The sequence below is a fragment of the Neopsephotus bourkii genome, unplaced genomic scaffold (genome assembly GCF_033783945.1).
Source record: "Neopsephotus bourkii isolate Nb327-2 ecotype Australia unplaced genomic scaffold, CSIRO-AGI_Nbou_v1 NB_1250, whole genome shotgun sequence".
Taxonomy (NCBI): Eukaryota; Metazoa; Chordata; class Aves; order Psittaciformes; family Psittacidae; genus Neopsephotus; species Neopsephotus bourkii.
Genome location: NW_026901735.1, coordinates 4,551,131 through 4,576,222, shown reverse-complemented (window position 1 = coordinate 4,576,222; position 25,092 = coordinate 4,551,131). Strand labels below are relative to the sequence as shown.

The window sequence follows — 25,092 nt, the reverse complement described above, 5'->3', positions numbered from 1 at the left end:
TAAATCTGTGTTTGGAACCACAGCCTCTTACTACATCAGCTGAAAATTTATCTTGTGAAAGGAAGGATTCAGCTGAGGGGCTGTAACACTCTGAGGAAGCAAATTCATCCCAAGTGATATGAGTGTTTTCATAGCCATGTTTCAGCCTCAAATCCAGAACTCTAGAAGCTGCACTTTGACAAAAGAAATGGCAAAGAGCAAACACATAGAGCAGCATGTGCACTAGTGAAGGACAAAATGCTGCTGCCACACACCCTCGGGCCTGCTGGCTCACGTTTCCAAAGCAGCATGGAAAGGCTCCACTCAGATTGCTCTGAGGATACTACAGGAGTGGCCAGGAGGGGATTTAAATCCATAAGGCTTCAGTATAGGCTAAAAATTACCATTTCCTCAAAGCACAGAGGCTCTTCTACACAATGTTACCAAAAGACTTATAAACAGAGGGGGCACCTTTCCAGAGCTGGAAGAAGCCAGATGTGACGTGTCGCAGGCAGCAGTCAGGCTCTCTTAAACATCCCATGGAAAGTCACGGGAATGTTCATCTCCACCTCTGCCCTGGCCACCTCGCTCATGTCCTTGGCGCTCAGGATCAGGAGGTAGGCAGGCTTGGGTCCCACGCCCGGGCTGATCACAATGCTCAGCACTACCCCTAGGGAAGAAAAACAGGATGCTGTCCTGGTGTGCTTGGTGTGTCTCCTCACTGTGAGGGTGCTGAGGCGCTGGCACAGGGTGCCCAGAGAAGCTGTGGCTGCCCCATCCCTGGCAGTGCTCAAGGCCAGGTTGGACACAGGGGCTTGGAGCAAGCTGCTCTAGTGGAAGGGGTCCCTGCCCATGGCAGGGGTTGGAGCTGGAGGAGCTTTAATGCCCATTCCAACACAAAGGGATGGGATTAGTATTTTTCCACATTATCAATTCAGTTATGAATTACTTCATAATTCTGTTGAAGCTTAACATGACAAGATGCCAGTTTTGGCTCCTGGTGTTCCTGTGTGGAATGGATGGAACAGTTTAGCCCTGAGGTTGGTTATTTTTGTGCTCTCTGGATCAGCCATTCAGAACACAGGAACAACCCTACCCTATCATCTGTGAAAGCATCGAACTGGGGAAGATGAGAGAAATGCAAGCATGGAGCTTACTGTTACCTCAGCTTTCAGGGAGTGCTTCTGCAGGGGATTAAGTCCAAGGAAATAAAAGAGACTTAAAGTTATTCCCAAAATGCACATTGTCTGCTTCAGTTAAAGAAAACTGTTAAGAACAAGCTCAACACCTTTTGACTTTAGTGGGACTTAATGCCTTGCACAGGCACTTTCTTGAACTGGGAACAGATAATACAAAATCTGGTTCTTTATCAGCCAGTGAGAGTTTGCTCTTAAATTCAGTGGAATCAAGACCCATAATCCTGTTTGGAGGTGAGGAATTGAGGGAATAATTGGGTTTCCAATCCACAGTATCACTGACCAAAACATCAATCTTACCATCATCTTCCTCCAGCGCATCCGGATGGGAAACGAAGATGGGCTCTGATGGGTACGAATCTGGTTCCTGCCACACCCAGGTCTCCTTGGTTTTAACGTTCAGCTTGCAAAGCTAAAGGAAGGAAAACCAAAGTCCACATCTCAGAAATACACTTTCTTGTCCTTAAACCAAAAACTCATTGAAAGGATGTGCCTCACCCAGGCAATGACAGTTACCTTGTCTGGGACAAAGTGGTTCAGGCCCAGCCCATATGCGTATGTGTAAGGTTTCCCACAGTACTTCTTGTAATTGATCTGTGGAAATTCAAAGGCTGCAATAAAACAGAATACATATTTATGCATGGGGATCAGTGGGATGTGGGGTGCAGGAGGTACTGGTGTTGTTGCTTCAGGGTCATTGTCATACCATGGCGTGGCCCTGAGAAAATGACTTCTGGCTCCAGCCAGATGGTGTCATCGCTGCGCAAGGTGGCTGTAGCTGTGGTGTAGGGCAGGGTGACCAGGTTCTTACCAGTGTTGGCCTGGGAGAAAGGAAAACACCCAAGAGAAATAATGAAGAAACCAATTTCTTACTCCATTTGCATAGATGCGCTGCAAGCTGTGCTGAAGGGCGAAGGCAGCAGCATGCAGGAGAGCCTTATCAAGCTGCAGAATGGCAATGAGTTTAGGAGTATCTGCCTCTTCCATTCCACAGAATCCTAGAGTGCTTCAGGGTGGAAGGGACCTTGAACCTCATCCAGTTCCAACCCCATGCCCTGGGCAGAGACACCTTCCACTAGTTAATCCACCAGGATTAACTGCTGCTCCAGAGTCTCAGCTTTGAACAGTAACATATGGGAAATAGAATAACATTAAGCAGCTAAAGAAAACAGACAGGTTCTCTAAGACCCACACTTTAAGCTCCCCCTCGCCATTAAAAGGTTCAGTTTGGATTAATAGGGTCATGCATAGCACCAGCGATGCTCAGCCATCAGCCCTGCAGGGAACAGTGCAGACCTCGGTACCTTGTCAAAGGTGAGGGGCAGGACGTATCTGCGCGCCTCGGGCTGCGGGGCTTTCTCCGCCTGGCGCTTCACTTCATCCCAGTTGGCCCGTAAGTTGGCCAAGTAGAGGTAGTTGTAGACAAACTCAAACCTGCAGGCAAACAGCATTACAGACAGACCCGAGATGGGATTTGGAAGTGTCGGGGTGTCAAGTGCAGTTGTTTTCTTCCTAAAATTCATTTGCCATCTGTTTTTTGGAACAGCCATAGGGCTGTTTCCTGAACCCCCCCCTCCATGTTCCCAGCCCCAGTGCAGGATCCATGTTCTTCAGCAAGCTGAAGGTGCTTTTTCTCTTCAGCAGCCAAGAGAACCTGGAACCTCTGTTAGCAGAGAACTGCTCTGTTAGCATGCAGTTTTCCATCAAAACCTTTCAGGCAAGATCCACACCTAGGGCCTGTGCCCAAACCTCCACAAGACTGTGAGATCAGAGCATTGCAGCTTATCCAGCTGTCCAGGACAGTGTCCTTGCAGATCTCTAAACCCACAGGGTGCTACAATGGTAAGCTTAGATGAGCTTTCAGGTCCCTTCCAACCCAAACAATTCCAGGATTCTATGGTTCTATGCAGAGTCAATGCAAGTTCCAGAGGTGATTCCAAAGGAGATGTACCCTCGCAGAGACTGGTGTCGATGGTGGGGCTTTGCTGGCCCCCCTCCCGCTCATGCAGGGGTGGGGGTGATGCCACAGGGACCCTCAGCACCACCAAGACTCACCCCTTCCAGGTACAGAGGTCCACAATCAGAAATCCATTATCTTCATAGGTGTTGATGTGATGGAAGAGGTTGAAGGCCGAGGTGCGGTATTTGATGTTCAGGAGCCTGCCTTTCTTTTTCTCTGCCACATGAAGCCAGACCTGAAGAACAAGCAGCAGCTTGAGTTTGCCTCAGAACAGACTGGTGAAACCAACACAATGGACCTCCCAGTGCAGAGCTGGCTGCACAGGACAGCCAGTTAGGTACAACGTGCTGCTTACCCCCATGGTCTCGTTGGACTCGAAGCAGTCCATGTAGTTGGTTCCCCAAAGGCTCCATGAGGAGAGGAACTTGAAAAGGTTGATTTTTACTGGTGTTTCAACAAACACTATGTAGTTTTCTGTCAGTCCAAAGCTGTTTGGAAATGCACAGGGAGCACATTAAGCTCACTGGAGTTCGTTTGGACAAAACCACGTAGGAGCTCGTGCTGACCCTGGGACATGTTACCTGTGAACGTAGGAGGGCTTGAACCTCTCACTGCAAGGGAACTGCACCACCACCTCTGACTTGTTTATTGGGTCTTCCTTGTCTGGAACAAGACAGACAAAGGGTTATGGGGGATTCACCTACTTAGTATTTATAGTGTTTAACCAGCAAGGAAGTTCATGGGAGGAGCAGGTAGTGATAGGACAAGGAGGAATGGCTTGAACCTGCCAGAGGGGAGATTGAGACAAGCTCTTGGGCAGAAGCTGTTCCCTGTGAGGGTGCTGAGGCGCTGGCACAGGGTGCCCAGAGAAGCTGTGGCTGCCCCATCCCTGGTAGTGTTCAAGGCCAGGTTGGACACAGGGGCTTGGAGCAAGCTGCTCCAGTGGAAGGGGTCCCTGCCCATGGCAGGGGTTGGAGCTGGAGGAGCTTTAAGGTCCCTTCCAACACAAACTATTCAAGGGTTCCATGATTCAATGATTTAGAAACTACTGAGGTGTGTTAAATATAACATTCCTGTTACTTCAAAAGGCAAATAAAAATCTAAGCAAGATTAAAACAAGTAACTTGATGACAAAGCTAATTTGAAGGCTAAAGAAGTGATAGCTAGGACAAGATTGTCTCCATTCACAGAGAGGTGGGGTGAACACACCTGCCTGAAGAGGAGGGATCCGTATGATGTTATAAGCGAGAGCAAAGTTTTTTCCAAAGCAATTCCCAATGTTGTAGACGGTCCCATCATTCTCGATGTGGGGATGAGCTGTTGCCCCATTCACAGACACGTATTTACAGAGATCCACCTGAGGAACAAGGTGCAACAGTCAGGAGCTTTCCTGGCAGGGGAGAGAAAGTCGCCAGCTCCATGAAGTCAATGTGCCCTTGTTTCAGATATGGGAACTTCTTCTTTAAGCCCAGATCACCATTCATATTGTGAAAAGAATGGCAACAAAGCCAAGCAATTCACACTGTTACAGGGAGAGGTTTGGGATGCTGAGGTCCAAAAAGAAAGGCTCCACAGGCTGGACATCAGTAACACAGCAAAGAAAACCAAAGCATAGACTCTACCTTTGTTGGAGTTTTACAGGGCAAACGTAGCTTGGGTCTGGTGTAACTGAAGGCAGCAGTGAAGCTCTGGCAGGAGCCCTACCATCACAGTCACCTTTGGCCAGGCTATAACCTCACTCCAGTTTGAAAACCCCAACCCAAGCATGAGGCTACGGACCACAGAATCCCATCACCTTCTCATTACATATTACTCAGAGCAGCAGCAGTGAGTTCATTTAAGAACTCATTCCAACTCTGCTTTCATTAATCCTCAGAGCTGGCTTCATTTCTACATCATGTCCCTGCCAAACCCTAGCTCTTGCCATGTTGTAAGAGGCTGTTGTTAAACATTTTCATCTTAGTTTCCCTCCTCTTATTCAGAAGCATAGTCCAAAGACCCACCTGCTTAACTGTCTCTAACGTTTCTGGGTTAATTCTGGTTATGAAGTTGGTCTCAGTACAGGCATAGTAATCTTCACCAATGGGGTAGACATTAACTAGTGCATTATCAGTGACCTCCACACCTTTGAAGTATGAGAAAAACCTGAGCACAGAAAACAGAGAGGCAGTCAGGGGTTTCTGGAAGTGGAAGCACCACAGGACATTGCTGCAACATCTCCCTGACCCTGAGGTACCTGGAAAAGATGTTCTTGCACGGGTCTGGGTAAGCATAGGTGCCAAACTCTGTTATCACGATCCTTTTCTCAGTCATTGCTCTCACATAAGCATCACTCCTGACAAACCTGGGAGGGTGAGGACAAGGCATGTTACAGGTATAGCTGGAACTGCAATGGGCTGTGCAATTGAAATGTGAACACTGTGGCCATGAGCTTCAAGAGATCGCTGAAAGCCACTGCTTCACAGTGCATTTGCAGCATGTAAGGTCCAACAACCACCCCACACCATGGCACTGGGAATGAATGGCTCCTGCAGAACTGAAGCTGATGGCAAACACAGCGCTTTGCCTAAATATTCTTCACCAAGCACCTCAAAGCTGGTAGTTCTGCAGCTTTAACTAAAACCGACTTCTGGTTTCCAGACAGCAATTTCATTCTGCCACTGACTGCAGCTGCATCCAGCCCTCTCTTTCCAGATGTTTTGCAGTCTGCTCAAAAAGCTGCATTTCTGCCAGCTGTGAGAAAGTTTGGTTATCTTCAGCTGGTTTTAGTGACCTCACCATTACAGCTCTTCCAATAAAAGCATGGATTTGACATAACCAGCACCTCCCAGGCCGTAGAGCCCGTGCCCATCACATACAGTACAGCAAACGCTTCGTTATTGATTTATCTGGCCTGGGAACAGCCACATACCTCCGGTGATAGGTGACATGCCCCTCCTTGAAGTCAAACTTGTGGAGGAGTGCCTGACCATCGAAGAGGTGATAGAAGGGCTCTGCACCCACCTCAAACAAGCCAGGACCACATCTCAGGAGGCTTCCTCGCAGCCAGGTGGGCACCCTGCCTGTGAAAGATGTAGTGTTGGTACACGCACAACCCATGGCGGATCAGACCAAGATGTTTTCATTATGTCAACAAAAAGAACAAACCTCATTTTAATGTTTATTACACTTGCTTCTTCAACATGCATGAACTCCTCAAACTATCCTGTTTTCTTCACCTACACACCTACTGCAGACCAAGACATTCGCTATTGAAATATCTGAAGATCCCCCATCCAACTGTCCCTCCTCTACCCCAAAACACACTAGTCCTATTGGGTCCTTTATGTCCAAAAGGATGCTCCAGCCCTTGTAAGGGCCCCAAGCTCTGTTGGGCTATGATCTCCCAAGCACAAAACCTGGGCAAGAAGAGATCAACTGTTTCCTGTCACCAACCTGTGACATGGGCAGTCACTGGAGAGGACAGCTCCTCCGCTGTCTCAAAGAGCTTCTTGTAGCCTCCAGCGGGATGTTCGACTCTGAAAGGGCCAGGAGAGTTGGGGTTAGCCTGGCTTTGGGGGTGGGGTTTGTTTCTGGATGGAGTGACCTGTGATGTGCAAATAACTTGAGAGATCAGAAGGGAGAAGCACCAGCCTTCAGGGGGTGAAAGGCGCAGGGACTATCACTCTGCAGCCACTTGAGAACCGTCCTGAGCACATGGAGGAGAAGGGCAAGCAAACACCTTCACACCTTCAGGGGATAAATTCAGGGTATCAGAATATATTGGTCACCCTGGAGAAGGCTCAAGGGAGACCTTAGGGCAGCTCCAGTGCTTAAAGGGGCTACAAGAAACCTGGAGAGGGGCTTTGGAAAAGGGATGCAGGGACAGGAGAAGGGGGAATGGCTTTAACCTGGAGAGAGAAGATTGAGATGAGCTGTTAGGCAGAAGCAAAATCCAACTTGAATGTCACAGTTCTTGGAGAAGCATTTGTTTTCCTCTTTTTGCCTTTCTTTTTAAGTAAATTATAGTTGAGTGAGCAGCTGAGAATTATTCATTAGGTTCCAATTTTATCTGCTGCAAAACCCGTGGAGACACACCAGACACGGGCTGATGTACTCCAAAATACAGACTGTTCCCCAAAATACAGACTGTTCTCCAGTACCTGTTGCTGAACCTGTCCCCCCAGACAGCCTCATCATAGGGTGCCATAGCACAGACACCTACTAAGAATTCCCCTCCTCCTCTTCCCTGGGCTGTGCTGACCCAGAGCCGCAAGCCAACCCCAAGCCAATGAGCCATGGTGGCAATCAGTGACCTGCTCCTAGAGAGAAGCCCGCAGGAATACTCACTGACTGTACATTTCCTTCCTGATGAAGGGCCTGAGCCTCCAGCAGCCAAGCTCACAATGAGAGCTGTGCACTGGGTATTTATGGGACTGAGCCCTGCTGAGGGCAGCCCTGTGCCCAGAACCACCCCTGCCAATGAGAAAGCCCGGGAACAGAGCAGGCTTTCATCACCAAAATCCTCCTGGGCTTTGAGAGGTTTTGTCTTGCCACTGGCACAAAAAAGGGCTTTGAATGTTTTACTGAGACTGAAATTCTTCCCAAGCAGAAGTGATTACAAAGAAAAAGAAACTCAATACAGAGAAGGGAGGAGGGTGCTGGAGTCATCATCCCCCTCAATGCTGCTCTTACTGCCACTGCACAGCATCATTTCCCCTCTCCCTTATTCTATTCAGTGCTTCAGTACAGTAGCATTACCAGCAGCTCGAGTTGCTGTGTAAGGCAGATTCCTTAAGACTTGGTGCACATAAAGTGGTGTTGTTACACAGGGTGTTAACAGCCCTACACACTCAGAAGGCCATCAAACCCTATCACTGTTTGTTTTACACGCAGCGCAGCAGCCACTGCTGGAGATGACACAAATATCACCTTAAGAAATCACCTGTAGTAAGAGCAGACATGTATGAAAGCAACAGTGCTCTAAAGAGTAATTTTAGAGATTAACAGGATTAGAATGATTACCACTTTCCTGGGTAGCCGTTATGCAGGATGAAGACATTTTATAATACAACATGCCTTCAGTGCTCCTCCTGCACAAACAGAAGCTAGGCTGCAGTAACCAAACCTGTGGTGAAAGAAGACTGGACATTAAACAGCCACTGTGTTCAATCTGTTACAACAACCATCAGCTCAAAGGCTGGCTGCTTTCTGTGTGGTTTTTGTTTGCTTTTTACAAGATAAAGTGTTTTCTTTTAGACTGAAGGTTCATTTAAGGCTTCTAACTGCAAAACAAGATCCCAAGTTGAGCCTTCAGCAGCTCTTTGACTGAGGCCTCCCATTAACCCTTCAAAAGGCTTCCAGTAAAATATTTCACTCAAGATAAATAAATGATAGCTCAAAGAAAGGTTTAGATTAAATTTGTATCTGTCACTCAGTTGGAAGTTTTAATTATCCCACACCCAGTCAATTTATCTATTTATTCACATTTTTGTAAGGTACTGCCAAAGCCTCAGAAGGGAACATTAAATAACATGGATCAAGGACTCTGAATAATGAGGGCAGCCCTTTGAAAACTAAATCCCAAGAAATGTGAGCTTCTCGCCTAATAAGTTGCTTAACTGGAACACATAAATAAAGCATTTACACAACACTTGACAGGTTGAGAATAACTAGAAGGAAGCTTAGGCAGGGTTTTTAAGATGAGCTGACTACATGAGCTAGAGAAGGAGCATCTGCCACCTGCTATGTGAGGGTAAAGTTATCTACAGGACATCAAAGCATTGCTAATACAGGCTAAACCTGGGCTAATCTTGGTTTCTCACTTACAAAGCCTTCCTCCTCTTAAGGGAAGGAGCAAAATCATGTACTGCAAAGTAGGTATTGTGCTAGACACAGCCCACTTGGCAGAATTTCTGCAGTAACCCTCTACCCCTGCAAAGCTACCTGAAGACTGGTTTGGTACATATATAATTGCAAATGTACAGTTAAGTATCAGAATGGAGAGGAGAACCCAAGAGAACTGAAGCATGGCTACAGACTGCAGCACTTACATGCCAAGATGTCCCATATAAAGTGACAATCCTCAACCAAGACCCTCCATCATATCGCCGCCCCATGAGATGCTAAAACCCCCAAACAAACCCAAGCCAGGTAAAGAAATGAGAAATTGAGATTTGCTTTAAATTTAATTCTCTCTACCAGTTCATGACTGGTAAGATTAAGTTATTGTAAGAGTTTGCATGTGCAGGCACAACCACAGTTGAGTTTCTTGTCCTAGGAATGGGTAAGACAAAGCATAAAGGACATGCCAACACTGCATAGCTCAGAACTGTGCAGGATAACTAAAAAGGTAACAGACAACAAAATGGCTCACACACAGCATGCATGCCTCTAAAATACCTAATTCTATAAAGCACAGAACTACTTAATAAAAAGAAAAGCCAAATCCTAAAGTAAAACCAAAGTTGGAATTCAAACATACCTTCTTCTGCAGTCCAGTGTTCACACTGCATCCCTTCCATTTTTCTGCAACTAGAGCCAAATTAAGCAGATAGTTTAGACTTATCTAGAAGCAATATTACAACTGAAATGTAACACCGACACGAATTCCTCACAACAAACCCCAATTCAGACACTGCTTCAGTGTATGGCACATTATTGATTCTCATGGTATGATCTTAAAGAAACCTTTAACTGAAGAGCAGCATGGAAGTGTTAAACAGCAAGGGGTGCACCTGAATATCAGCCTAGGGAGAGGTCACAGCTCGGGCTATGGCTTCACAAGTGATTAGACCCATCTGAGAAGCTCAAGGAGAGCAGTACATGAACAGTGAATGTTCAAAGCCCCAAATCACACACATCTAACAAAGCTGAGCACAACCACCACTTACACAAAGCAGAAGTACATTGTTCCCTACTTTGGAATATGCTACAGCCTCCGGATATTAACAAGAAAACTCCATTTTACATTGTTCAATATTTTCTCCAAGGCCCTTTAGCTGCCTTATTATCAAGTTAATTCAGGCAGTTCAGCTGCACTTACCAATTGATGTCCCCAGTTTATAACCCTTACCAGCACAGCTTCTGGCCCCCTTTTGGCACATTTTCCTCAGACCAAGATGACAAGGTGGTGGGACAGTGTGTCCAGAGTGGCAGGCAGATCCACTAGTGCTCCTACTCGCAGGACATATTCTATAAAACACTTATCATACACATCACTTAAAATCATTCCAGGACAAACCAGCTGCGTTCCCAAACTAAAAGCAGCGACAGCCACAGCTCTTATGACAGAGTCCAAGCTCCAAACTGCCTTTCCAAATGAAAATCCTTTTAATATAAACAACACTCCAATGAATCTTTAAAGGTTCATCCATCTTTTTGTTGTACTACACCAGCATTCTCTGCTCAAGACTGCCTACTTTTTTACCTGAAGCATCTCTGTCTAAACATTAATCCAGGATCTTCTTTATGAAGACACCCATTTATTCTCTCTGAATTACTCAAGTAGATTTATACTCTTGTGGGGGAGCTGTGGCCCCACCAAAATTAATAAGCAAACCCTCAACTGTGGAAACAAAATAGGGCAATTTAGTGTATTCTGAGTCTAGTCCTTGTCACATCCCGTATCATCCATCACTTGGGTTGTTTTGGGAAGAATATCAATAGACCTAAAATAAATTTTCCATGAAATTGTCAGAACTATACCTAAGATTTCTAATATAAATAAATACACAAAAGCTTATGTGGATTTTACAGATGAGATGAACAGAAGTACTTCAGGAGTCAGATAATCATTTATTTATGGTGAATTATTGCCTCCATTGAAAACAACAGAACTGACTTTTAAATTAGTCCCAACTTCAAAGAACATTGTTTTGTTTAAAGACAAATATTTTGAGAACACAAAAGAAGGCACTTATTCATAACATAGACATTAAAACCTATGATAAATGGCACAAATTCCTGAACAGACAGTAAAATGTTACAACAATATGCATCTCATCAGCTTCCCATATGGAAACCATGTATCAGTTTTTGGTTACTAATAGCTTCGTGCTTATTTTCACATTTCTTTTACTGAACATAATACATTGTAATAATTTGTAAACAGATAAATATTTCTCTCTTAGTTATTCAAAAGTTAACTGCACACACACACAAAAAGGTAATTTGGCACCTTTCAGCACAGTGTCCATGTAAACAATTCTCCCTTCTCCACACATAGCCACCACCAAATTTCTGCAGTGAGTGCCCTTTCATATATCATTCACACAGAGACCCAACAAATAAATATGCAGCTGAAGTGTGGTTAAGTTAATATCTTAGGCTACGAAATCTGGGTTTCCTTAAGCTGAGCATCGGTTGTTTGATGGTGGGTTTGTTCTCAAGCAGCACTGCTTCGTTTTCTGTAGTTGGAAATCTGTTCTGGTAGATCAGTGGGTATTCCTTCTGAAACTAGAAACACAACAGCAACAAATAAATCAGACTGCACTAAAAACTCCAGCTGCGCAGGACTGAGCATGAATCACCTCATGAGGATGCACATCAGCAGGAGGAGCAAGGCTGTGACACTTGAACACAGTAGCTGTAGCCCTTTGTGCTTATGAGTCCACAACCAATAAACAATGAGTCAGGCTCTGTCAGGCACTTATCTTCTGTTGAAATAAGAAAACCTTCTCATCTCCTTTGATTCCCAAGCACTTTGACAGGCTGAGAGAGCTGGGCTGGGTCAGCCTAGAAAAGAGAATGCTCCTGAAGGGGAGACCTGAGAGCAGCTCCGGTGCCTAAAGGGGCTGCAGGAAAGCTGGAGAGGGGCTTGGGACAAGGGCCTGTAGGGACAGGCCAAGGGGAAGGGCTTGAACCTGCCAGAGGGGAGACTGAGCTGAGCTCTTAGGCAGAAGCTCTTCCCTGTGAGGGTGCTGAGGCGCTGGCACAGGGTGCCCAGAGAAGCTGTGGCTGCCCCATCCCTGGCAGTGCTCAAGGCCAGGTTGGACACAGGGGCTTGGAGCAAGCTGCTCCAGTGGAAGGGGTCCCTGCCCTGGCAGGGGGTTGGGACTGAATGAACTTTAAGGGCCCTTCCAACACAAACCAGGCTGAGATTCTGTGAAATAAAACTCAGAGATATCTGGCTACAGACATGTTTTTGACATTCTGCCTGTTTCCTATATAAGGCCTCAGGAAGACAAGACTAACAGTAAATATATCTATACATCAGCCAAAGCTTACTGCTAATGGATCCAACCTAGGGAAAATTACACCATTTGTAACCTTGGGTGTTGATTCAAGTTGGACTTAACCCTCCAGCCATGTATTTGGCTTTCCCCAATTCCAAGTATTAAAACTGAGTTAACAGCTCCAAAACACTGTTATTTACTACACCAGTAGCTATCCCAGCACAAATGGCAAGCCTATAACAATACAGCTCTATGAATTTAAAAAGCAAACCTCACTAACACATTGCCCATGCAGTACAAGCTGCTTCTGGACTTTAGAGGGAACTCATAAAAAAAAAAATATCTAAGTACATACTTGATGTTTTACTATTAGAGGATTTTAGTAGATATCCTCCCTCCCCACTTCACCTGCTTCTAGTGTTGCTGTGTATCTCTTCTTACTGCTTACTTACACCAAGTTTTAATCAATTGTAATCAACTAATCTTCTTCATATGCAGGAAGTGTTAATGAACTTGAAGAATTCAAGCCCAGCCTTCACTTTTCCACAACCAGAAGGTTTTCACGTCACACGTGAAAGTCAGTGTTGCAGAAGCTGGGGGAGGAGCATGAAAGAAATGTGCTTGCTCTGAAAAGCTGCTTTTCCCAATTTGAATCACAAGACTCACTTAGGAGATTCCAGGACAAGCACAATACTATTCAATTGGTCAGGCATACTTGCTAAAGGTTTTCCTAAAGAGAAAAAAACCCCTCCAGCGTTAAATCCTGCCAGAACTGCTGCATTTCAGCTTTAGGATTAGGCAATATGTTAGTAGGCCACAGAAGTGCCAAATAATCTTGAGTGACATATGTTACAAAACTCAAATGTAATTCCACAGAAAGGAATGTTTCAGGACTGTGAAGAGATCAACCCCTTAGAAGGTACCAGGGTCTAGTACCTGGTACGAGATCCTTCTCTCACAACAGCATTTCCGTAAGTAGATTAAATATGAACCAAGTTTCTTACCTGTTTTAACTTTTTCTTCTTGTCTTTCACAGACAAGTTCTTATCTTTGATAATGTTCTCCAAGAGCTCTGCCACTGCAGCTTGAGAGGTAGAAACCTTTTGTTCTTCAAACTCCTGAGGAGTTATTTGTTTGCAATATGAATATGTTGGCAATATGGCACATATTTCTTCCTTTGGGTATTTGCACTGGAAGAAGAGTTGAAGAAGGGGTCTGCATAAACTCAATTATGTACTATTTCGATAAGAAGATACTTAAACATCCAAACATGATAATTTACAGCAACATCTCAAGTTGCAAAACATGGTAACATAGCTAGTACCTATGACTTCACCAACAGTTCAATACAAGTCTACATCCAAAACAGTAATTTCATTTGCAGCTTTCCCATCCCACCTTCAGAAGTAACAAACACTCTGCAATCAGCCAATGAACCTGCCACCAACCTGAGCCATCTTCACGTGTTCTATGTGATCTCGCACTGCAACCTGCAGGTAAGTGGGTACTTTAAATATTTCTTGTTGATGGTCCATTAGAAACGAAACTAATCGTGTAGAGAGCAGCTCATCGAGGTCTACTTCTTCTGCACAGCACAGCACGCAGCGAGAAAAGGTCTGGATCATCTACAAGTGGTTAGCAGATGGTTAGTACATACAGTTGAAGGATTTGCCTTCTTTCCAGTCTACATAGCACATTCTCCAATACCAACTTTCAGGGTAATCTCTCTTGCCTACACTGCTGGTTAAGAGAGGATGAAAACTGCTTGTAATGCTTTCCTCATCAAATAAAGTAACTTCTTAAACATTAGACTTGCCCTTTTTTTGAACTGTAATTTCAATAAATACATATTTTAAAGCAGTAATGATAGAAGCCTTACCCTACAGAAAAGTGTACATCTTAGCTATCTGGAGACAAGTGACACGTTAAGAAACACTGCAGAACCAGCCTAACCAAGAGCTAATACACACCAAGGACCTGCTTTAAATAGCTTTAAAAACATTTTTATAGCTTTTGACAAAAAAAAAAAAGAAAAATATCTTTAGTTGTTCCATTGAAAGCTTAAATACAGACCTTGACGTTAGTCTTTAAATTCACTAGGCAGAAAATCGAATTCTTTGGAGCTGTTTTTGTCCTATCTTCACACACACAAATTTTAGCCCAAGAAAGGCTTTCTACAATCACTTTGCCAACACCGTTTAAGCTGAATGGCAGTTGGGTGAGAAGTCAAGACTCAACTACTTGCATTTCTTTAAGAAATTACTTCCCTTCTCCCAAAGCCAGCAAAGGCAACACCAGTACTTGAAATACATGAGGATGTGGACAAGAAAGTTCTTGCTTCAAGTCAGATTTTGATAAACATTCTGGAGATGCAAAGGCTATCTAATTTAATTGCACTATTTAACTGCAATGCGACAAGAACCTCAAGTACAGAACACTCCCAGTGTTCTCAGACCAATAGATACAGAGCATTGACGAGTCTCTTACCAAAGTGCGTGTGCCCATGGCATCATGCAGTCGTGGCATATCCACATTCTCACTCATCCGAGAGATCATGCGCATGAGGAGCTGGATCTTCCTACGGTTTGGTGGTGGAAGCAACAAACAACATATCTGCAGTGCTTCCACAGCAATTCTTTCTAAATGAGGCTGAAGGAGATCTACAAGTTAATTGTACAGACAGCTGTCAGTAAGATTTGAACTGATTTTCAGGATATTTTGATCTAGGAACAAGAAAGTCCTTTTTTTTCCTTTTTTTTTTTTTTTTAATTGAGATCATAGAATCTCAGCCTGGTTTGGGTTGAAAGGATCTTAAAGCACATCCAGTTCCAGCCTCCTGCCACGGGCAGGGACCCCTTCCATTAGAGCAGCTTGCTCCAAGGTCCATCCAACCTGGCTTTGAGCATTGCCAGAGATGGGGCAGCCACAGCTTCTCTGGGCACCCTGTGCCAGTGTCATTATCCAATGACAATAATCTGTGTTTCAGAGAAACCAGCTGTAACATACTACATAGTTCTGTGGCCTTTTTGTGTGTGGTCATCTTCAACTTGCTTCATCATGATAAACTGTGTTTCAAAGACTGCAAAAAGACATCCCCTCCACCAGGCAGGTCTGTGCAAGCTCCCTGCCACACTCTTACTGTGTAGGTCAGAATTACTTACCTCAAAGAAAGCTGAATTATTGACACAACAAATATTTAAGACTCCAAAGAAACTACCCACTACTATTTGTTAGCAGAGGTACAAAGGGCTACCTTTACATAATGCAGTTTAGCAATCATTTTGGTTTCTTAAACCCCACATGTCATGCTATTCACATATCAAAAACTCCCTAGCATCAGTGCCAGATTAAGGAAGCAGAGATTAGTTTGCCAACACAATAAGCCAATACAACATGCTTTAGAAAGCCATCTTACTTTGCGTGCCAGTCAACATAAAAGAAGAGTGAGTGAAAGAGCATTCTGAGAGTTCTGTGGTACTTTTGCAGAGTCTCTTTTTGATGGTGGTATCAGAAACCTCAGTCCTGATGTCCACTGAAGTAGCCACACCACAGGTATTTGGTTTTCCTTGCCCACAAAGTGGAGAACTTGGTTTCACTGTGATTTCAGCAACTGGCATATTAATCCTAGCACAACTTCTGGAGTTCCTTTTGCCAAGTAAACTCAGAGACCCATGGATTTTCTTCAGTCCATGATCTTCAACAAATAGCTCTTTGTCCTGAAGAGCTGATGCAGACACTCTTTTGATACCATGGATTTGGTCTTGACCTGTGTTATCAAAACCAAGCTCCAACACAGAATTAGCCTTATGCTCATAAGGTAGTGACTTTTTTCCATTTCTTGTGCCCAGGATGGTGTTCACATCACTTTGCCTGAGGGAATCAGATCCTACTTTATTACATGCGCTTGAAGTAGCATCTCCAATTCTTTCCAAAGAGTAACATCTTGTCCTAAATGTTTGACGTGGACCTTGTTCAGTCCTGAAAGCTGAAAGATTTTGACAGCTTCCTCCTATTAGATTAGCAGAACTACCTTGTTTATGTGTCTGTTTATGCTGCCACAGTTTATTTGCACACTGGGTTTGAATAGTTAGATCTGCTGAAGAACACTTCATGGAAACTTCACATTCTTTCTTTTTTTTGTCAGGCTCTTTGCGAAGGAGGCTTAGGAGAAGACACTCAGTTGACTTGAAAGAGTTCAAGTGAAGAGTTTTTGAAGGCTGAGAGTCACACTTCTCATCTTGGACAGAATGTTTTCCACTGCATGTATCTGGAATTGTGGTGTAGCCACACATAACTATCAGAAAATGAAATATCAGTTAAGATGCAAGTGGTATGAAAAATGAACAAGTTTAGACAGAAAGATGCTGACTGAGCAGAGAGAACAACAAATATAAGATATGCATTTATAGATGATTCTGTTAGTAAAACCTAAGAAGAACTTAGCTCAGTCCAAAAGTGATCTAAGAACCACCATGCAAGAAGACAGATAGTTAACACACTGCAATAGTGAGGGACAGACAGAACGAGCATGTATTCTTTAGATTATGGTTACTGCATATTTAGAATGTTAGCTCAGACAGCAATTTACGTAGAGAATGATGAGACAGAACTGTATGTCAATTAATACTGTAATACAGAATGATATCATTGACGATCTTCCTCAGATTCAAGCTGCCATACAGATTTTGAGGTACAGATTTATTCCCCAGTTGATATAAACTTACAGCTTGCATTGAGTGTTTCACAATTCATACATACCTAAAATATTAACAAAAAGTTCATAGTACTCAAAAGTAAGTAATGGCTCAGGGAGACTGAGAAAGTAATCAGCAACCGTTCGGAACACATCGCGCTCAAACCCACTGTAAGTTGCTTGGCTCATGTCATTATTTCTAGGCCCTAAATAGAGGTAAAGAAAGAAAAATCACAAACAACTTTTCACAAATTCATTATAAAATCAGTTTAAAAAAAGGAAAAAGAATATAAGTTTACTCCTGTAGGAAGGAAAGAATCATACCAGCAATATGAAAATTTTTTAGTTGAGTACTGTATCATTTGTAAGCAAAAATAGTGTAAAAGATTCCATGTAGCCACTGAACAGTTGTGCTCAGTTTCAACAAGCTGTTCTACACCAAGAAAATAAATGAAAACTCATTTATATCCTTTATAGGCTCCTCAGCAAAACAGTAATGAACTCTAAGTACTTTCCTTCATTTCCAAACAGTTTGGGTCAGAAGAAACCTTAAAGCTCATCCAGTTCCAACCCCTTGCCATAGGCAGGGACAGATGAGCAACCCAAGAGATCTAGTTGCTAAACCTTGTCTGCATGGCTACAGACAGGAAAGGAACAAACAAAAGTGTTTCAGGCAGGAATAAAACTTGACATGGCATAAAACTGTTAGCCCTTATTATACTCCACTGAGCTCCTACAAATGAAACCAGCTGCCTTACAAAGACAGTTTTAATGAATTAGGAGCTGGCTGTTTAAGTTACACATAGAACCAGAGAAGATTTAACTTTCGATACAATCAGTCTTTATAATCATAATCATATTACCATATACTAAAAATATAGGAAAGCAGTATTCCCCCTACAGTATAAACACTTGGTTTTCACTGTGCAAAGTAACTATTGCCTTAAGTCATTTGGTTACGGTATAGCTGGCATCTGCAGAGATAAAGTCTCTGCTTGAACTAATTCACTCAAATTAGAAATGGAGAATTCAAAAACCCAGGAAGCTTGCTTGCTGTTTCCAACCCACAAAGACCTATTTGTTAGTTCCAAGTACAGAACTGATGTTGGGATTAAGGTGTTGAAAAGCTCAGAGACCAGTGCTCAGCTGTATATTTCACTCTGATTTAAATCAACTCACCAAGCTCTTCCCTGTCCTGCTTTTCCTACTAGCGCTCTTCATGTAAGAGGCTCTATTTTGGGGGGAATGCAGTTGAAGGAAAGGGAGATGTTGAGTAAGAACCAAAGGGGTTATTTTCACAAGAGTGCATGCTGCAAACAGAACTTGTGAAGACACACTAACCCTGCACGGACCCCACCACAGTTCCACTGAGCAGCCAGACATACACACAGATGTATAAAACACATGCCATCTAACTATGGTATAGCTTTGCAGGAAGCTAGTGAAGGAGACTGCCAGGAAGAGGGACAAGAGTTAAACAGCAGGACAAGCACACAGATTAAAAACTCATCTCTGATTTCATTTGAGAGGTACTCATCTAAGTGTTAGATATTTAAAGAGGCAGTTTTCTGGGGGCAAGAAGTAATTGTCCTCTCTTCTCCAGAATCTTTTCAGAATCCGCTTCACAGAGAGACAAATCTTACAGAATAGCGATCTGTATGTGATTGTAGCAATTTCAAACATCTGACAAAAGAAACTTCAAAGACCATTAGATTCTTCAAAGTTTCATAAAAATTAATGGTACTGTAAAGGAGAAAGACTTAGTACCACACAGGCCTGCTGCAGCACTTGTTTAAAACTATTTTATGATTCTATGAAACCCACACCTTTATTAGCAAGAGAATCCACATCAGACTGAGCCATTAGAAACTGACCTTGATCAGGTTCTCTGTGAAAGTATTTTTCCCTCCTCAACTTGTGAAAACCTTTGCTAATTCTATTACTCCACAGCCAATACTTTCCCAGTAGCTCCAAGGCAGTTGCTCAAGTACACATAACGCTGATGCCTTTGGTAACTGATTTTTCTTTCCTGAAGTTTAAGATTTAACATTGTGCCTTTCTCAATTTTACTCTTAAGCAAATACACAAAGAAAACAAACCAGAAGCACCAAGCTTTTCTAAGTTGTAACCATGTCCAGTTTTGTTGCTTGATACTTCTTACATTAATACCAAAACAAGGGATGAGTGACTCTTGGTCTGCAGACAATGGAAGTTCAGTTGTCACAAAACATGTTTCACAGATAAAATGTCAGACTTTAAAAATCTATCTCATCAAACCCTTTGCAAAATTTTGTTTGCTTTCTTCTAACACAAATGAAAACCCAACAGGTTTTCTGTGAATTGGTCTCCCCAGTTTAATATGAAATGTAGGAACTGTTTCAGGCTAGCTCAAAGGCAGTAACTGGAAAAGGAAAGCCCCTTTACTCCTGGAAAACTGCATCAGAAGAAACCACAAACAGGTTTTGCCCAAGCACTAGTTTTCTCCCTGCCTGACTTTGTTAATAGGAATTATTTCTGTTACAAACAGTCCTTAGATTTTCCATGGCCTTGGACAGGACAATTCCACTGAAAGACTGCAGAGGTAATTAATTCTCTTGCATGTTTCTTGGATTAAAGAACACTGAAGCCACTCTTCTTCCACTAATTTATAATCCATTTACACTGCTGAAAGTCATATGCAGATGATGCAGCCTAAAAGCAGAATTAGTAGCTAGACTAGAGGTCTGATACCTCAATTACCTAAAATGTGACATCTTTAACATGTATTATTAGCTCCTTTAGGTTACATTTCTGTGCAATGATTTGCTATGGATTGCTGTCATTGCTTCTCAGCATATCAAGGCACTTTGATTATGTGAATTTCCAAATGAAACATCACAACTGGTCTCAACTTGCAAGTATATTTCACTTTCAACTCTCAAAAGAGGTTAAAAGGTATTTAATAACTTACAGTATGCGAGGCACTTCATAGCTGACAATACCCAGTGTGGGAGGTCTTCTAAAATAAGCACACAAACACATTATTTATACACAACCTCAAAGACTTAATAACCAATATAAAAAATGGCACACATGTATTAATACCTCAAATACAGAAGATGAAATTGGGAACTAATTTTAAATATTGCTTCATGTGTAATTTAAAAGTGAATGCAATAAAGCTACAAAACCTTCTTGACAATTATACTGAACTGTAAAGTAGCTTGGGGAAAAATGTAAAAAATGATGAAACATATTACATTAATTATTGTTTGCTGTAATTAGGCCACATGGAACCTTTAAGCAAAACCAGGGAAAAGAAATTGTACCTGATTTGTTCTGCAAAATCACAACACCATGTTTGCTCGTGTTAGTCATGTTGTATATGACGTACTCAGGAATGATCTGCGTTGGCTGAAGAACTTCTTCCAGAGATGGGAGCCCTAAAATTGTTTGCAAACTGTGGGCAGTAAGAGAGCAGATATTTTCATTCATTACTTGCAAACCTCTTAGACAACAAGTTCTTCCCTTGTCTACTCAAACAACAGTTTGCTATTTAATACGCTCGCACTTTTAGAAGGACAACTTGAGGACACACTTTTCCCTGAAACAAACACCAAAAATTACTGGGAAAGAGCCTCTATGGTACATAAAATATATTCAACAGCAGCAATAATAAAATTTCAACGAATTTCTTAAATGCAACAATCCAATGTTAATAAATACATTGGAAGGCATCTGTAAAGAATAGTAAAAATATTCAAGTTAAAACACAGTTTTAAAGATTCAAGAAAAGTTTGCAAGCCAAGAGCTTGATCAGGTTATTACACACAAACCACATACCCAAGAAGGTGCTTTTTGTAATGTGCTACTCACTGTATTAGAATGACATTTCTCCAAGTTTCTTTCACATATTCCTGGCTTATTTCCTTCCTATTCAGCATATCTTCCTCGTTTTCTTCTATTCTATCACTCTTTGTTTTCTCTAAATTTTCCTGAAAATGAGTAGTTTTTACCATAAGATAAGGAAGCTTCTTAAGATAATTCAAAACTAAGTAAAAATTAGTCTCAGAAGTATAGGGCATTCTGCAGAACATTGAATTCCTGTAATCTTACCAGTCCCTGCACTGCAATGTAAGCATGCCCAACAAGCAAAAGAGGACACTATAAAGAAAGACCTGATCAGCTCAGAAGTCAGTAACTGAAAACGTTGAAACACATCAAATCCAAATGTGTCAGTAAGTGAAGTATTCTTCTTTAGGAACCTACATTCAACCTCAATTCACAAAGCATGCACAAAAAAATAAAGGACCAAGCACTTGTATTCAATCTTTTTCACGAAGTGGAAGAGTTAAATTATTTGTGCCTTGTCAACAAACAAAAAATATATTAAGTTTCAACAAGGACATATTGTCCAGATCATTTCCACAAGTCCACTGTCCAGCCCTCCCAATATTTTAAAATACTGTAACAGGGATAATACTACACTGAAGGAAACAAAACAAACCAAACAATTCAAAAGAAAACAAATGGCTCCATACTGATGAGCCAAAACTCTACATAATCTCAGATCATAAAAGAAGCCCCATACTGCAATAGGGGTGTTTGTGGGTGTGAGATGACCTTTCATTCTAAGTAAGGTGGCTGCATTAATTACAACCTACCCCCCCATGTCTCTTCCCAATAGACTACTGCCAATAAGCTTAGAAGAAACAACTTCATATAGTTTTCAGGGTCAATTGCACAATCCCTGTCACTTGCTGCCAGCATTTCAAAAATGCCACGTCACAGCCACAGCCATGATTTTACAAGTACGTATTTTGTTCGAATATTTACAGGTTTTTTAATAAAACCTCTTTCTGCACACTGAAGAGAAACAGCACACATCACCAAGACACTTTGCTATAAAATATAGCTGTACTTTTCCATCATGGTTATATATAAATGTCCTACTTCACTGTCTAAAAGAACCTACCAATTTATTTCTTCAGCGAGAAGATGACACAACAGAACAGTGTCACAAAGAGGTGACTGCTTCCAGTTTTATTTGTTAAAGAACAAAGAAAATACACAGCAACTATAAACATGTAAGAAACAAGTTATTACCAGAGACTGTAGTAACTCATGTCTTTTCAAAGCTCTCCTGGATAAATATGGCAGTTTAAAAAGTCTTTCTTTGTCTCTACAGAAGTTTTCCAAGTTCTCTTTCTGTGTACATGGACTTGGTAGAGGTTTAACTGGAGATGTTGAAGGAAATCTGTAATGAACAGAAAAGATGTTAAGTATATTTAGACTAGATTAGAAACATTAGCAGTCACTTAACCAAAGCCATACCCTAATTCCATATTAGTGTGATTCCATAGGATTCTGAAGAGATCCAGGAAATTAACAGTGTTTTTCAGAACACTGTTTAGCATTATACTATAAATTAGCTTTGGGCTACTTTTGTTGATTTCAAGTCAAGCTGAAGATACTTAGATATTTATACAGTACTGAGATTGGAATTTGAGAAGTGAGGGCCATTAATACCTTTAACTTCAAAACTTAAGATAGGCTGTTTCCCCCTTCATTTTCTGTAAAATGTACAAGAGGAGTAAACACAGGAATGGTAGCACAGCATGGAGCTACTACAGTATGCTCTCTTTGGCTCCCCTACAAAGCACTTGAGTGCAGCATGCATGCCTCCCAGTGAAAAACCCGTCTAGACAAAGGCATGTAAACAGCCCTCAGCACACAGGATGTATGAGTTGTGCTGCAAATCAGAGTAAAATAAACAGTGAGTGGAAATGGTGCTAGTGATTAAGCTGTGGCTGAACTGCTCAACTCAAAGCAAGATACCTTTGTGAATCTGAACACAATGACTTTGAAATAAAATTCTCAACATGAAGAGCTCTGTTAACTGGTCTTTACTTCAGTACCTGTATAGTGCACTGTTATCTTCTAAGCTTTCAGATCCCCATCTCCCTTTTATATCTTCAATTACATGATTCTTGAGAAACTTTCTCAATAACTGAATAGTCTGCTGCCTAGTAACTTCAGGACCAAAGTTACTGTTATTCCTTAGCACTTCATGGAGCCAGTCAACAGCTTCTGATGCAGTGAAACAGCTTCCGTGTCTCCTGAAATGCTGCCTGTGCTTCCTTAGTGGCATGCCTGCTCGGAAATACTTTGTAATTTCATTCCACTGCATGAGGAACAAACAAGGAAAGAATGCAAGATCAAAACCTGAAACAGATCATTGTAAGTATCAACTAAAGCAGTATTACATTAATAAGCGTATAAACAAAATCACAACTTTAATACTAAAATATTGATGGCTATCCTAAGTAATCATAGAATGACTTGGGTTGGGACCTTAAAGCTCATTCAGTCACACCCCCCTGACATGGGCAGGGACCCCTTCCACTGGAGCAGCTTGCTCCAAGCCCCTGTGTCCAACCTGGCCTTGAACACTGCCAGGGATGGGGCAGCCACAGCTTCTCTGGGCACCCTGTGCCAACGCCTCAGCACCCTCACAGGGAAGAGCTTCTGCCTAAGAGCTCAGCTCAGTCTCCCCTCGGGCAGGTTCAAGCCATTCCCCTTGGCCTGTCCCAAGCCCCTCTCCAGCTTTCCTGCAGCCCCTTTAGGCACTGGAGCTGCTCTCAGGTCTCCCCTTCAGGAGCCTTCTCTTCTCCAGGCTGCCCCAGCCCAGCTCTCTCAGCCTGGCTCCAGAGCAGAGCTGCTCCAGCCCTCGCAGCATCTCCATGGCCTCCTCTGCACTCGCTCCAACAGCTCCACATCCCTCTTGTGCTGCTGCCCCAGGGCTGGGTCAGGGCTGCAGGGGGGGTCTCCCCATTGCACAGCAGAGGGGCAGGATCCCCTCCCTCTACCTACTTAATGTAGAGGTAGCATTATAGAAACAAAGTTCAGATTAAAAAAATACATAAGCATTTCATTTACGTTTTTATCTTGTTCTTATCTGAGAATAAGGTTATAGTTTCACAAACGTAAGGAGTTGTATTGACTGTGTCTGCTCATGCCCAGCATGTACACCAGCTCGGGCTCCTGAGGCACTGTCAAACCACCGCAGCCGTCAGGCAGGGGGTGAATCCAGCTGGCAGGGCACAAAAAGTCCAGTTTTAAACTCTTTTCTCACACAAAACTAGACGACATGCTTCAATTGACAAGCTCCTTCCTTAGCTGTCACCGAGCTTTCAGCGAGCAAGGCACTGGCAGCTACACAGCCCTCTCTGGGGAGGGTGGCAGGGCCCACACAGCCGGGTGGGCCGGGAAGGCCGGAACCCACTTGCCCGACTGGTCTCCGGAACGGCTAATGGTAATTTGTGCTTTACCCTGAGAGCCCCGGGCACCACAGCAGCCACCGACCTCCCCCCATCCCCATTCCCATCCCACCAACCCGCCCCGAACACCGCCGGCCTGCCCCGCCCCGCCGTCCTCACCAGCTTGGTGGCTCGGTAGGGCCCCGGGGCCGCGGGCCGGCTCTCCATGGCGGTCAGCGTGTCCCCTGCGGCCCGCGGCGGGCGGGGCGGGCGGGTCCCGCTGCCGCGCTGCCCCTTCCCCCTCCGCGCATCAGGCCAACGGCCACGGCCGCCCCGCGGTTTGAATTGGGTGCGAGGGTGCGGATTGGGCGAGGAGGCGGACACGTGACCCTGGCGTGACGCAGAATGCATCCGCCTGAGGGGGAAGAGCGGAGGTAGTGAGGTGTTCCGATAGCTTTCATCGGCGAGCAGAGATGTAACGTGTGTTGGGAGCTGCAGAGCTACTAAAGCATAGAATCATAGAATAGTTGGGGTTGTAAAGGACCTTAAAATCATCCAGTTCCACCCCCCCTGCCATGGGCAGGGACACCTCACACTAAACCATCTCACCCAAGGCTTCGTCCAACCTGGCCTTGAGCACTGCCGGGGATGGGGCAGCCCCAGCTCCTCTGTTCCACAGCTTACACACACCTGCATGAACACACGGTAACTGCTTCCAGGAGAAAGCACATTCTTTCCAGTACCCTGTCCCAGCCTGTGTATTTCCTATAGATACAGGTGACCAGAGACCACCCCTCAAAAAAACCTCTTACAATCCCACAGAAAACGACCCCAAACAACCTCACAAACACTACGCTACCACAGCTCCCCT

General features: G+C 43.4%; 2 protein-coding genes across 4 annotated transcripts; both read right to left on the bottom strand.

Moving 5' to 3' along the window:
- Positions 1–18: 18 nt before the first annotated feature.
- On the bottom strand, positions 19–7,501 carry RPE65 (retinoid isomerohydrolase RPE65). Its single transcript, XM_061364868.1, has 14 exons — positions 7,465–7,501; positions 6,571–6,653; positions 6,047–6,197; positions 5,372–5,479; positions 5,139–5,280; positions 4,345–4,492; positions 3,717–3,798; positions 3,491–3,623; positions 3,231–3,370; positions 2,480–2,609; positions 1,882–1,996; positions 1,692–1,786; positions 1,476–1,587; positions 19–649 (listed from the first exon to the last, which is right to left on the bottom strand). The coding sequence occupies exons 1-14, from the start codon at positions 7,473–7,475 to the stop codon at positions 498–500; spliced, it is 1,602 nt and encodes a 533-aa protein (XP_061220852.1). The 5' UTR covers positions 7,476–7,501; the 3' UTR covers positions 19–497.
- A 3,390-nt stretch (positions 7,502–10,891) lies between these two features.
- DEPDC1 (DEP domain containing 1) lies at positions 10,892–24,481 on the bottom strand. 3 transcript variants are annotated; one of them, XM_061364865.1, is made up of 12 exons: positions 24,402–24,481; positions 22,881–23,146; positions 22,069–22,219; positions 20,839–20,957; positions 20,292–20,422; positions 19,934–19,981; positions 17,049–17,189; positions 15,706–16,584; positions 14,778–14,950; positions 13,739–13,915; positions 13,295–13,480; positions 10,892–11,571 (listed from the first exon to the last, which is right to left on the bottom strand). In XM_061364865.1, the coding sequence occupies exons 1-12, from the start codon at positions 24,447–24,449 to the stop codon at positions 11,431–11,433; spliced, it is 2,460 nt and encodes an 819-aa protein (XP_061220849.1). In that variant the 5' UTR covers positions 24,450–24,481; the 3' UTR covers positions 10,892–11,430. The 3 variants fall into 3 exon arrangements, with proteins under 3 accessions (XP_061220849.1, XP_061220850.1, XP_061220851.1); XM_061364866.1 differs by having other exon boundaries at positions 15,706–16,557; XM_061364867.1 differs by lacking the exon at positions 15,706–16,584.
- Positions 24,482–25,092: the final 611 nt, after the last annotated feature.